At 55.7% G+C, this 13,771-nt stretch overlaps 1 protein-coding gene across 1 annotated transcript; it reads right to left on the minus strand.

The window, feature by feature from the left end:
* Positions 1-9,324: 9,324 nt before the first annotated feature.
* BCL2L10 (BCL2 like 10) lies at positions 9,325-12,753 on the minus strand. The gene is made up of 2 exons (XM_052807616.1): positions 12,248-12,753; positions 9,325-10,494 (listed from the first exon to the last, which is right to left on the minus strand). Exons 1-2 carry the CDS (start codon positions 12,647-12,649, stop codon positions 10,363-10,365), a joined length of 534 nt encoding a protein of 177 aa, XP_052663576.1. The 5' UTR covers positions 12,650-12,753; the 3' UTR covers positions 9,325-10,362.
* Between the last annotated feature and the right edge of the window lie 1,018 nt (positions 12,754-13,771).

The raw sequence follows: 13,771 nt of genomic DNA on the forward strand, positions 1-13,771 counted from the left end.
TCACTCGGGGTGGCTAATTCCATATTCTAAGGGGGCATGAGCACCCATCAAAGCCCCAGGCTTACCCCAACACCACTGGTCTGATGCTATGGAGAGCTGCTCACCGGCAGCCCTGCCAGACCTCTCCCCCAGGCACCCGCTGGGGCTGCTCTGCGCCCCTGCATCGTACTTGTCGTACCCCAAGCCAGTCGAGTCACTAATACTTGGCTGGAAGCAACACGTCAGAGGCTCCGCCAGTGAGGAGCAGCGTTATGTGTATGTAGATGTACGCAGAGCGGATCCAGGGTCAGGCGCGCTGGGTCCTGTTCTTACCAGCAGCGTGAGCAGAGACCTGCTGCACTCCTCAGCTTCCCTCAGCTGCGAAAAAAGGATAACTGGGACATCCTGTTCATAAAAAGGCACCCATTTAGAAGATTAGGGGAATGGGATGGGGTTTTCACTACCCCCAGCTAAGGTGGGGAATTGGAAGGTGAGCGCTGTGCGCCGCAGCAGACGCAGTGAGCCAAGCTTTCCCTTACTGCCTTCCCGAGGATGCTTCAGCATCCAGTAAACACCCTGCAAACCCTGGCAAAGAGCACCCGGAACAGAAGCCCTTCCCCTGCTGCCCCTTACCTCCCAGTCGGTGCCCGGCCACCTTCAGCGCATATTCGAGTGTGCCCAGTACTCACAGCCCTCCTGCCCCTGCAAGCTGGCGGCAGTTTGCCCCTTGATTTGCAGGTAGGCATCAAATCTGGCAATTGCCCCTGCTGACAGCCGTAGAACGGGGTAGGAGTTTGCCTGCTGACCCGGGGAGCGGGGAGGGGTTGGCAGTCCCAAGCATGCCCGCTATCCTTTTTGGGGAGCCTGGACAGCTTAGGTGGGGCAGAACGGCAGAGGGTTTCCCGCAAGGTCTCACCAAACGCCATGCTATGCCGCTCGCCTGGCAGGCAGCAGAGCAGTGGGTATTCCCAGCAGCTCTAACTGCTCCCCTCTGCCCAAGCACTGTTCCTATTTCAGTGCCAGCAGGGCACGGTCAGAGCCCTGATAACTACAGCTCCTTCAGAAAAAATTCCCAGCTACCATAGGCACAGGTGGCAAGGCGCTGCTTTCGCAAAGAGGGCAGCAGGCACGTCGTTAAGGAGCAGCCCCTACAGACACGGCCTCGTGATGCCCTTTAGCTCTACCTGCTGCCACTGTGCTTGATCTCGGCGGGTACGTTTGTCTCTCACCTGGTATGTTTCCACCCCACCGCTGAACGTCCTGGCTGCAGACAAGTCAAGGACTTGACTAAAGTAATAAACATTTTTCCATTTGTCTTCCCTGTCTCAGCCTTCATCCCCATGGCTTCTCAACAAGGGAAACTTCAGAATTTCATTAAACAAAATCCATTGACTTTTGCCCTTATTTATAGCCGGTATGCTCATTTATGGTTTGCACAGAGTGCTCCGTAGCACCAAAACTAGCACACAGACCAGAGCAGTTCCAGACAAATCTGCTGCAAGATGGGCCTCCAAACCACCACCACCAGCTGAACCTGTTTGGTAGATTGAGGTCCCCAGACACGCACCACCTCCATTCCCTCAGCATCCTCTCGCTGCCCGGTGTGCATCCCGCACCCAATGCTTCCATGAGGGCCTGGATGTGACCATCACCACCACAAGCTGGGAAGGCTGGAGTTACTCCAGAGGGCTGGCGCTAACCCCACAGCAGGCAGGGAATAGCTTTGCAGGCGCCTGCTTCGTGGTCATCCCCTGCGGCCGCACCTGCCAAGAGATTTCCCAGCGGCAGCCCCAGTTTCAGCAGGGAGCAGAGCACACCTCTGCCAACCCATCAGCAGCCCCAGCTTGGTCTGTGGAGAAATCAAGCCAAGGTGCACGCTGAGCCAGACCAAGGTATTTCCGTGTAAGCACTCTTCCCACAGCAAAAAAGGCACTGTCTGTGATCAAGGTTAGCTCTGTTGACAGTTGCTGTGCTTACTCCTAAGTAAAAGCAGAGCACACAGCCTTATTCGGGACAACTGCTCGGCCGCAGGAACCTGAAGGCTTATGTTGACCCTGTAAGGAAACCAGCACCGGCCAGGCACCCCACGTCAGCCCCGTCCAAAACAACCAACGCCGCTCGAACCTAACGACTCGCATTACCGTGCGCAAAGAACGGCTTTTATGGCCTCCAGCAGCCACGCAAAGGGTACTGCGGTGGTACGAGGTCAAAGGCATAAGGTCTCTGCCCAGTGGGAAACCACCGCCATGAGGCTTTCAGAAGTTAAACTAGACAGAATAATTGTCAGCGGTGGGGAAAGGGCAGCTGTTGGTCCTGCCAGTAAAAACAAAAAAGGAGAAATCGGCCCACCACCGCTTCCGATCGGATGTGACAGCGCTGTCTGAGGTCCTCAGCAAACCCAGCCTGTGTTGCAAGCGCAGCAGGAGACCCAGGAGCTCCCAATCAAGGGGAAGTGGCGAGCCCCGGCTGCGGGGACGCGGGAGGGGGAGCCACGGAAAGCGGCCCCTGCTTCTGCTCTTCCCCACAGAAGACAGCACCATGCACCGGCTCACGCACGCCTCAGGAAGGAGCCCAGGTCCCTGTTACGTGCATGCCACAGTCCTGTTAATGCTGGTCTCCCATCCTGGCAGCCTTCCCCAAGCAGGGGGTGGGTTTCTCTAAGAAAACCAGAGATGGATTGTTTCCTATAGCTAGGGAAATGAAGAGCCTCTCGCACCTCTGCGCTGGCCAGGGGTGACCAGCTTCAGGCAGCCTGTTCCCAATCACAGCAAAGCATTCCCACTAGGCCCCACGCACCCCTTGAAATAATTAATTTTTTGTGGAGTTCAGTCACTTCAGAAAAAAAAAAAAAAAAACCCAACAGAAAACCCTTCCACAGGCTTGCAGCAATATTTTGTCTGTAAATAATCTAGAGAGCAAGGTCACATTCCCAAGTGAAAGCGGAGCAGGGGAGGGTGGGCAGAGGGATGGAGGAGGGGTGCAGTGCAGAGGGGTGTGCAGCCCGTGGCCCCCGGCACAGCCGGGCTGGGCTGGGGGACCGGGGGGGGGGCGGTAGAAAACTGGGGCTTGGGGGAAGGGGCAGAGCAGAAAGGGGCTCTGGGGGTAAGAGGTGAGATGATTTCCCCTTTCTTTTTTTGCCGGCCGTCCCTGAGGCAGGGACGAGCGACTCCTCGCGCAGGCCATGCCCCGCTGCTGGCGGGATGGCACAGGGCCACGCGGGGCTCAGCCCTCCCCGCCGCTGGCTCACGGGGCTGGCGGCAGCGGCCGGGCGGCGGGCACGGGCCGGGGAGCACCTCGCACCGCTGGCGCCTTGCCGCCAAGACGGCAACGCCGAGCGCTGCCAGGGCGGCAGAGGCCGTCCTTCCCCGGGCTCTCCCTACAGGCACAGGACGTGCCAACCCCGGCACCCCCCGGCGCTCCCTCCGTTCGTGCCAAAGGTGTCGAAGTCCGCGCTTTTCTGGATCGCTGCTGGAGCGGGCTCTCGGCGGCAGCTCCGGGGCGGCCACCGGCACCGTCTGCAGCCGCCGGCCAGGCCGCAGTGCCCAGCTTTGCCCTGCCAAAGGGCAGCTCCTCCGGGAGAAAGGAGATGCAAATCTTGCCCCGGCTCGGCGGTGCCAGCTAGGGGAGTTCAAAGCCCTCCGCCAGCTGCGTGGCAGCGAGGGGAGCGGGAGCGCTGTGGGAAACCACCCACGGCCCTGGACCGAGCGCAGCGCAGATGGCAGAACAAACAGCACCGGGATTTCTGTTTCACATAATCTTTTGCCCTACTCGCTCCCACTTTTAACCTTTTCCTCCCACGGAGCAGACCTCCGCTTGGAAAAAGCGAGGAGGAACACTGGAAGGGTTTCAGAGCGGCAGGTGGTGTTCCGCTCGGAACATCACCAAGGACAATACACATGACCCCAGAGGATCTTTCTTTTCCTTTTAAAGATTCAGGCTAGTTTTGTGCCCTTTTCGAAAGAGTTTTACGAGAAATTAATCTTTTTTTTCCTAGACCAGGGCAAGGGTAGTGCTGCTATGGCAGAGAGCTGCCTACACGACTGGCAGTAAGAACATTTAAGGATGCCGGGTTCTTCACGCTACGGCTGTGAGTGTGACTTGTGCTGAGCAGGAACCCTGCACAGGAGGGGTCCTGACGCTGGGACTGCCAGCAGGGCTACTGCAGGTAGACATTCTTCAGGGCATGTAAGGGTTAGGGGAAAAAAAAAAAAGAAAAAAATTCAAACCCCGCACATTTTACAGACTTCTCACACGCCGGGAAACTCGGGGGGTTTTGTGGAGTTTTGGGACGGAAACCACTCAGTGACTGGCTGACTCTGCAGGGCCGAACTTCAGCGGCGGCAGGCGGTGGCTGCGTGACAGCCCCGCGCCCCCGGTGCAGGGGACACCAGCCCGGGCCAGCGGTGCCACCCAGCACGGGGCTGCGTGAGGAGACAGGATCCCGTACAGCCCAGGCGGGAATTCAGCCCTCCTCGGCAGAGCTGGCACCGGCTGGACCACATCCCACGTTCTGCTTGAAAATGCCTCCATCCAACTTGGGTACGAAATGCGCAAGGAACCACACCACTTGCGGGCTCCCGGTACGATTAGGTTCGACATTTAAAGCGCTTGTCCGTATCAAAGCACCCACCATACACGTGCTGGCTATCAGGAAACAAGCATTTGCCCTGCATGTCAAGCGCCATCAGCTCTCGGCTGCCGCTGGTCTCGTCACTACCATTTTACAAGGTTATTTTACACCTGACTGGTGGAAGTCATTCTTGCTCATGCATTATAATACTTAGAAAGTCATCTAACCACCACCCAGCCAGCATAGCACCAACACGACCACTCCTTCACAGCCTTCTGCTTGGCACCAAGAGGCGGCATGGCCTTGCTGCCAGGGGCAGGACGACACTGGATGCATCCCAGCATGGCCACGCTTCCAGCAGGCAGGCTGCTGGGACCTCTGGAGCTTCACAGTTAACACTTAGAAATTAATTACAACAGTCTGGGAGTCTTCTAAAGACACTAATAGCTACAAGGAAGAAGCCAACCAGCCTATTAGCTCAGCACACTACAGTCAGTGCTTTCTCTCTAGCACTTGATGAAGCCAAGCACTTTTGCACTTTCACTATTACGCACTGCAAATTAAAATCGCCAGCAAGAGCTCCTGGCTTTGGCATCAGGCTGCAGAGCAGGCTCCCCATAGCAGAGCTCCAGATACCACGCCTGGTCCTCCCCGAGGTGCAACGCAGCACAGACAACTTCCCTGCCGTCAGACTGAACCCGGCCATCATTCCCCACAGACCCTGCTGGGTATAAGCCACATTTGATCGGGCGGGGGGGGGAAGACTATCCAAAAGCTATAAGCAGGGTGTGGGGTTCCTGCTGTTACTCACCATGGGCTGAGCCTGTTCGGAGACAAACAAAAGAGCAGGTTGGGTCAAACACAGGAACTCCCTCAAGTGAACTGTTGTCACAGGTCAGAATCATTAAAGGGATTAAAATCCGGAGAGCACAAACTTTCTGCAGTGCCTACAGCGGCTTTCTGCAAACAGGCTTTTCTAATTCCCTTGCGCTGCGGTGTCTCTTACTACAGGACTTCATGGATTTCAATCGCCCCAATAGCTGGTGTGGTCCCCTACTGAATTAAACCAGCCATTTTAACAGGTTTAATTCTTAACTAACAGAAATGCCTAACACACTTCAGCTCTAACACAAAATGGGTGAACATCCAGAAACCATGAGATTGCCAATTGGCGAGTATCAGTTACAGGCTGCGGGTGCTAGAAACTTATCACGGGCTGGGCAGAAACAAATGGCCTGTTTGAAAGGAGACCTATTTGACAACGAAAGCCAGGTCCTCTCTTCCTCGTCTCATTTGAATAAAACAAACAGACCAAGCCCAGGCAGAGAAAAAATCCAGCAAAACAATCTTGTTAGTTCAGCACAGAGTTGATTTTTAGACTTTCTACATTTGACGTCAAGTAAATCAGGATTTTTTTATTTTTAACTCTGTTCCCATTTAAGAACGTCAGTTTGTGACAGGGTAATTGTTAAAAGTTTGAAGGTAACATTTTTAAGTGCTCCCAATAACAGCAGTAGTTATGAAGGAATTACACTGACTCTTTAAACCTGAAAGCAAGCCATTTCCCAGCTGCGCTCGCTCTCCCCCCGTCGAATCTTGTCATTGCAAGGATGACCTGGCTCAAGTCTGGTACAGAAAGCAGCCAGAGAAACAGAAGCGAAACCCAGGAGTTTGTTTTCATTATCTAAGCTGAATGAACACAAGAAGTGAAATTATGTGCATAAATGCCACATACTTGGTCTTTTTCTTTCCAATGATTCTTTGGGGAGTTTTTTGGCTGCCCAATGAGTAAGTCAGTTGTAACAGGGCTCTCCCGTCCTACCCGCGCTTGGGTACCCCCCTGGAGGTCAGACCCGTGCTGCACCCCCCCACAACGGCAGCATGTGTGGGCAGAAAAGGACACAGCACCAGCACCAATTCCTTCAGCGAGACATGCCAGACCAGATTTTTCGCATACCACAGCAAAGCGGCTCACAAACTGCCGTCTAACACCATTCTGCAACTCACATTTTTTGAGCTCTAACAGCATCTCATTTTTTCCAAAAAGAAACCCACTGGCTAGTTCAACGCTCTTAAGAAGCCTGATGAATAGATTGCTTTTTCCTTTAACGAGAAGGCAGCTGGGCTCCTGCAACAGCACTGCACTCTTTGCCCGTGGTTACAATGGATGGCCCTTCAGAAGGGATCTGCGTAGGGAGCAGGTGCAGCGCCAGCAGATAACACTAACAGCTCCAGTAAGACGATTGTGAACACCACTGTAAGCTGGGAACGCCACTGTCTCTGCCACTTAGCCCTGCAAGGGTCTCTGTACGCAGCAGAGCAGGAAAGACTCGCAACCGGTGCGAGCAGCCAAGTGATGGACGCAGCTGAGCCAGCACCCTCACTTCTCTCCCCTCGAACTCAAGACCCTGCCCAGCACTTGGGTGCCTCGAAGCAACCCACGACTGATGGCTTCTGCAGGCATAGGCGCATCGGGGTCCCAGCAGAACCTACAGCAATTACTGCATGCTAATCGTTAGATAGGAGGAGGCCTGTTGCATCCGCCACCTGCCCGGGAAGTACACCGGCACTGAAGATCTGAAAGCTGTCATGAGGATTAGACACCGCCTTGTACTTAAAACACCACCTACTCTCCTTCTGCATTTGAAGAAAGGAACAGCAGCGTCTTGCTTCCCTTTTCTGAGGCAGAAAAGAGGATGAGCAGCAGTTTTCAATTGAAATACAGGACTTCATTGAGACAAACTGTCAGGCTGAAACAAAAAAAAAAAAAAATTCAGAAGTCATGCAAATATGAGTGAGTCTAAGCTGCCTTGCAGTCAATGGGGCTTCAGTGATTGAAGCCCTGGTCTTCAATCCTACATCACCACAGCCCCCCCCCTCAGCAGAGTGTGGCTCGGAGAGCGTGGCTCTGGCTGGGACGGGCAGGTTACCCCCCTGTGCCAGGCTCCGGCAGCCCGGGCTGTGCCCACTGCTCGCAGGGTGGCCGAGTGGAGCACCCTCGGGTGCAGGCTCCCAGCAGAGACCGGAGCAGCCTGGCTCCGGGCGCCAGGAAGCTACAGGCAGTGTTGCTGCTATGCTGCTGAGCTGCACTGCAGTCTCCTGACTCAGCCTTATAGCTTTCCTAAATTAACCCTGGTTCTTCTAGCTCTTAGGAAACCTACCCCAGCTGCTCCCAGGCCAAGGAAGAGCGGCAGATGCTCTCCGAGCTGCACCTTGTAAAGGGTCAGGTTTATTCCAAAGGCTGATGTGACTTTATTCAAGGACATTTCCAGACCATTTTCTTCTCTTTTCCAGAGCCCACTGTAAAAACCAGCATAATATCCCCTCTGCTATTGCTTTTGTGGGGCCAGCCAGATCAGGTTACACTGGAAATCAAGATACTGATATTTTATCTGTGTTCTGCTTGGTATTGGAGAGACAGTGAGATCCACAGCAGGACATTTCCGCGCAGTCTTTCAGCTCTGTTTAGAGCACTCCTTGCCCTGTTGTTTGCCATGCTTTTCAGCACACATCCCCCTAAGCATCCCATGTTTTGGGAACTATCTTTGCTTCCCAGCACCAGACAGCTCACTCCCACCATAGCCAAAGTTTCAGGCACCGCAGCCTCCTGGCCGCCCAGGAGGACGGGAGGCAGACGCCCGAGAGCATCCAGCTGCCGCAGAAGCAGGCGCCATCCCTGTGGGAACTTGAGAGAGGAACTGAGCATGACGGTCCCCGCGCTGCGGGCTCTTAATCCTTTTGCCGAGAGGAGCCAAGCCGGAGTTTAGAGAACTGGAAGTCAGAGAACAAGCGGACATTTGTTCAGAGCGGGCGGCGTGAGGGGGAGGACCACCAGCTCCTTCCCGCCTCCGCGGGACTTACCGTCCTTGAATGTCCCTTTTTGTCCTTCTCCCCGCATCTGCAGCCGGTCGGCACAACGCTGCTCTGTCCGGCGCGGGGCCGCAGCCCCCACCACACGCCTCCCCCGGGGCCCGGTGGCCAGCAGAAGGAGAAGCAGGGTGGCCACTGCTGGCCACTGCAGAGCCGGCTGCCAGGCTGACCTTTCCCAAGGGGAAGTCTGCCGCCCGCCGGGTGCTCTTCCCACAAAAGGGCATACCCGCTCGAAGGCCAGAGCAGGGGCCGATGGGCGGCCAGGGAGGGAGGCTGAGCAAGGGGCTTGCACCGCTTAACGGGTATCAGAGCCACCCGTACCAGAGAAACGTCCGACCCGGAGACAGAAGCATGACGCTGCTTTTTAAAAGAGTTAAACCCAACACCCTCAAAAATTACAGCTGCTCAGTATTACTAATCCGAGGAGGTTGAACTCGGTCACCTATTGCTCAGTCGTCATCATAACTTGTATCAGAAACTCCAGTTTCAGTAAAAAAGCATGCATGTGTAAAAGAGAGGCAGCAGCAAGTCTTGGCAGAGAAGAAACGAGAGCTCTTTCGCTCTCTACAAGCGGGAGCAGCTCTTGGAGGAGCCTGTCTGCACCCAGCTATGTTAGTAAACTTCGGAAAGTTTTGGCCTACAAAACCACCCGGTTATTTCCAGTCACAGTGGTGAAGATGGGCCTTTTGGACTGGATTTTCCCCTTAGCGTGTCTTAGCCCTAGTTCTGACTGCAGGACTCCTCCGCAACAAAGACTGGTATCACACCGCTCTGGTGCTGCACAGCTCCTTGTTGCAGGTCAAAGCAGCAGGAAGGTGAACAGAAGCTGATGCATCCAGGTAACCACCGAAACGCTCGCTGTCCGAGTACCGTCACCCGTCCGATCGAGTAAGCAGAAAGTTAAGTTTTTTAAAATAAAAATACTTAACATTTATTCACCTTTGAAGTCACCATAGTAAAATTGTACACGCTATGAGTAACCCAGGAACGTTATTAAAAGCTACCAGAAACATAAGGCAATTTGTACAACCATTGAAAGAAATACACAGCATGTTGAAAATAGAGTGAAATATTACTCAAACAAGACAACGCTTGATACGCACTAGAGTGACAAGAACCAGCATTAAGTTTTAAACAAAAATAAAGATGTCATGGCTACAAGTATTATACAGTGATAAATACTTCAAAAATATATTAAGATATATGGAAATTCTCGTTTTGTCACGGAAATCCAGAGAAATTCCAGCCTCCACTGGATTTCAATATACCAATTAAGGTTTAATATTTAAATTCCTTTCCTTTCAGTAAGAACGAGTACTGCAGCCATTACCTTCCTGTATCAATACTTATCTTCTTGTAGTGTCATGAAATCAGCCTTATGTTATATTAAGCCCTAATGCCTCTCGCATCACAGGCGCTAATTGCTCTAAATCAACCAATGAGTTGCCTTTCGGTAACAAGTGCTGTGCACCACATTTGAGGCTATAAGACATGTTAAATCACAGTCAACGTTCGCCCACTTTACAGTATTAATGGAAGGCAGGTTCGAAGACTTGCCTCCATCTAAATAAGACATCTCGAACAGAAGGTTTAGTAGCGAGTCCACCATAACGTTTTCCTAGCATAACATCGAGCACTCAGAAGTTACAGTACATGAACCATGCTAAAGTTTAGGTTACACCTTCAAAAAGAAAGTCCAGGGGATGTTTGGAGACGGACAGGTTTTGAACATGCACAAATGGTGGTTTAGTACACATTTGTTTGTGTTGTTACTGGGTAGCAAGTGAAGCAGTTTATAGCCAAGGATTTGGTGAGACAGTTTTCCAAGCCAGTTTAAAAATATAAACTTCTTCTTAGAGGGTCTGTTCTATAGAAAATAGAGTGGAATCTGGTAAATTGTCAGTTTTGAGAGTACTTTCCCATAGCAAGATCCGTTCATCAGCCTACCGCACCACCAAGAGAAAAGCCAATCCTGCTATTCCAAACCCCGCCGCAGCCATGATCGCATTGCTTATGGTACTGCTCTGGTCAGCCGGCTGGGAGCCATGTCTGCCGAAGAAGCGACAGAAGCCATCCTAGAAAAGCAAGAGAAAGGACATTGAGTTGGTTGGCTCACAATTAACCGGACTTCTTCTAACAAGTCTCTGAGCACAGTTTGGTTCACATTCCCAGCACGGCGTTTGTCAGCTGCAGAAGTCTCTACTTAATCATGAAAGTCTAAGCCTGCTGCTGCCTTGGGCACACAAAAATGCTTTGTGAGAACCTTTGCACAAGGCGACTGAAAGCAGTAGCTACCAGCGTTTGCACGGTTTGCTCGACAGTCAACTGCAAACTTCCTACCGAGACGCTCAGCATGTCATTACGTTATTTTCGCCCTTTTAGGCAAGCTTCTGATGGGAGCTGCCAGCATTGTTCCCCCTCATTCAAGTTTCAGAAAGCATCTGAAACGCAGGATATGGAAATTTCCACTTGAAAGACAGGAGCCCGAAGCCGGTCCCATCTCGGTGGACGTGGGACTGATTACACACTCTTGGAAGGGCCAAGCGGACACTGCTCAGAGCTGACCTATGACAGAGCAAAGCTGGCAGCTGCTCTCCCAGATCGTTATTTGTGATAATCAGAAGTGGCAGCAATACAACTCCAGATGGTCGTGTTTGAACTCTGCTCCACAGATGTCTATGTAAACAAGTTATACTCTTAATTTCTTCCGGAACTTTGTTCTTTACACTTTAATTTGTGCGAACGGGCAGCGCGATTTTGCCAAGTGACAGTGTACGTTGTAGCCAACCACTGCACTGTTCTCAGCAGTCAGATGGACCAGTGACCACTGGAAAACCAAGTTCATTTTGGTCTCTGGAAAAGTCAACGAAACCAGCGGCTGCTTCCCCCCCCTTCCTATTTTTAGTGCTTATTTGTACTGGCATCAAATATTCCACTAGGACTGAAAATAGGAAACGTGCAGTTCTGCGGGATAGCTGACATTTTGTTCAGAAACGCAGGCAGAGCCGCGTGGACGCCTTAGAGGCTGTACTTTCGGCATGCATCTCAAGTGGCAGAGAGCAAGAGCAGCCATCGCTTTACATCGCAACGGACGTCAACGCGACTGCCCACACCTTCCCGAGGCCCCGACCCGACCAGTTTCAGGACCAGCAGGAACCAGAGCAGCAGGCCTAGCTGACGGGTGCCTCCGTACACCGGCACGCCGAGGAACGGGCACACCGGTGTTTTGTGCGTGCACTTGGGAGAAGCCCCGTGTCAGCCTGCTCTCCAAAATCTGAAGACCGCGGACCTGAGGAGAAGGCAAACCTGCCCCCCCCCGCCCCCTCCCCGAGCCAGCAGCGCCGATCCTGTACTTGCAGGAGCCCGCGGCTGGACGAAGCTGGCCGCCGGCACCTCTAGCGACCTGGCCTAAGCCACGGCGCAGGGCACCCGCGGCCGCCTTATACGCCCCCGCGCGTACCCACCGCACGCCGCCCGGAGTTAAGCGGGCCCCGCGGCCGCCCGGCGGCCCCTCCCCGCGGGGACCTCCCCGCCGGTGCCGCGCCCGCCCAGCGCCGGTAGGAACACCCGCGCGTTTCCCGGGCAATACCCCCCGCCCAGGGCCAAGCCGCAGCACGGCGCCGGGGCCGGAGGGGGGGCCCGGCCCTGCCCTGCCCTGCCCTGCTAATCGCGGAGAGGGGGGCCAGGCCTGCCGCTACCCACCCCGCGCCGCGCTGCCGGGCCGGCCTGGCCTCCCGCCCCCCCCCGCCCCTTCCTCGGTCTTCGCGGGGACGCGCGTCCGCCCCGCGCCCGGGCCGACCCCCGCCCCGCCGCCCCGTCCCCGCTCACCCATCCGCCGTGCGCCTCCAGCCACTCGCCCCGCTCCTCGGCCAGGTAGGCGGCCAGCGCGGCGGCCAGGCAGCGCGGCCCGTCGCCGCAGCCCCGCTCGGTCAGCGCGGCGGCCAGCGTGCCGGCGAAGACCACCAGCGCCAGCAGCCGGCCCCAGTTGAGGCCGCCCTCGGCCTCCAGCTGCGCCGCCACCCGCTCCAGCAGCGCCGCCGCCTCCCGCGGCTCGGCCCGCGCCAGCGGCGCGCAGGAGCGGAAGAAGGGCCGCTCCCGCCGCTCCAGCTCGGCCGCCGCCCGCCGCAGCGTGGCCGCCGTGGGGCTGGGGGGCAGCGCGGCGCCGCCGCCGCGGTGCTGGAAGTAGTCCTCCAGCAGCAGCGCCGTCTCCTCCTTCAGCGAGCTCGGCATGGCTGCGGCCCCGCAGCAGCAGCTGCCGCCGACTAAGAGGCGGGGCGGCCCCTCCGCCCGGCCCGGCCCGGCCCAGCCCAGCCCAGCCCGCCCCGGGGCGCTGGGGGAGCGCTCCCCTTCTCCGGGGCGGGGCCCGGCGCGGCGGAAAGCCAAACCCGGGGCGGGGAGGGGGGGGAGTCGGCCCCGGGCCGGCCCGGCACGGCCCGCCTCGCCTCGCCTCGCCCGGCCTGGCCTCGCCTGGCCGGCGGGGTGCTGCCGGGGAGCGAGCGCCGCTTCCCCGGGGGGTCCGCCTGCATCCCCGGGGAAGGCACCGGCTGCACAAAGCCGCGCGTTTCCCTGTGCGGTCGAGCGAAACGCTGAGTTGCGGGGTGCCGACTGCGAGCTGCTTTTTTCATACGGGGTTTTTTTCCCCCTTGGTGGCCCGAACCTGCACTCTTTGCATCAAAGGAGCTGCAGGCTTTCGAGGACCGAAGGGCGAGCGCATCGTGTATTTACCAAGCAAATGCAGTGGCCTTTGCTTTTTGAGGGGCGTATAGGCAGAATCTAGGATTAGGACCTTCACGGTGCAAAGGTTGGGCCCTTCGCCGCTGGTGGTGTAAAATAAAACGGGCCAGAACACGCCGGCCAAGTGGTGTCATTTGCACGGGGCACAGCACCAGGGAGAAATCTCAGCTAGAGGCCTCCCCTGCATCCCAGCTGTGCTCTTCGAGCTGTGAGTGCCATCAGCTGCTTAACAGATCATCAAAACCTATAAAAACCACCCCCAGATTTATGGCAGGCCCAGCACAGGTACACCCAACTTGCGCTTCCTGCTCAGCACCAGTTTACAAGCGAGGTTCAGATGGTGGCCCGGTGCAAAGCATGGCTGCGACTGCACCGTCACTGCGCAGCCCCGTGCCAGCACTGGGAGGAGAGGGGCTGCCACAGCTGCCTGGGACTGGGTCACGCTCTCATCTCTCGTCGCACAACAGGCCCAAGGTGCCCAACGCGGCAGCACGGGACTGCTTGGCTTCACTCCACCTATCTTGAGTTACAGCTCTCCGTCTCCATTTTACATCCCCATCAGAAAACCTAAAAATAGATGGCTGGAATCAATCCTATTGCGATTTCTCAGATCACTAT

The sequence above is a fragment of the Harpia harpyja genome, chromosome 14 (genome assembly GCF_026419915.1).
Source record: "Harpia harpyja isolate bHarHar1 chromosome 14, bHarHar1 primary haplotype, whole genome shotgun sequence".
Taxonomy (NCBI): Eukaryota; Metazoa; Chordata; class Aves; order Accipitriformes; family Accipitridae; genus Harpia; species Harpia harpyja.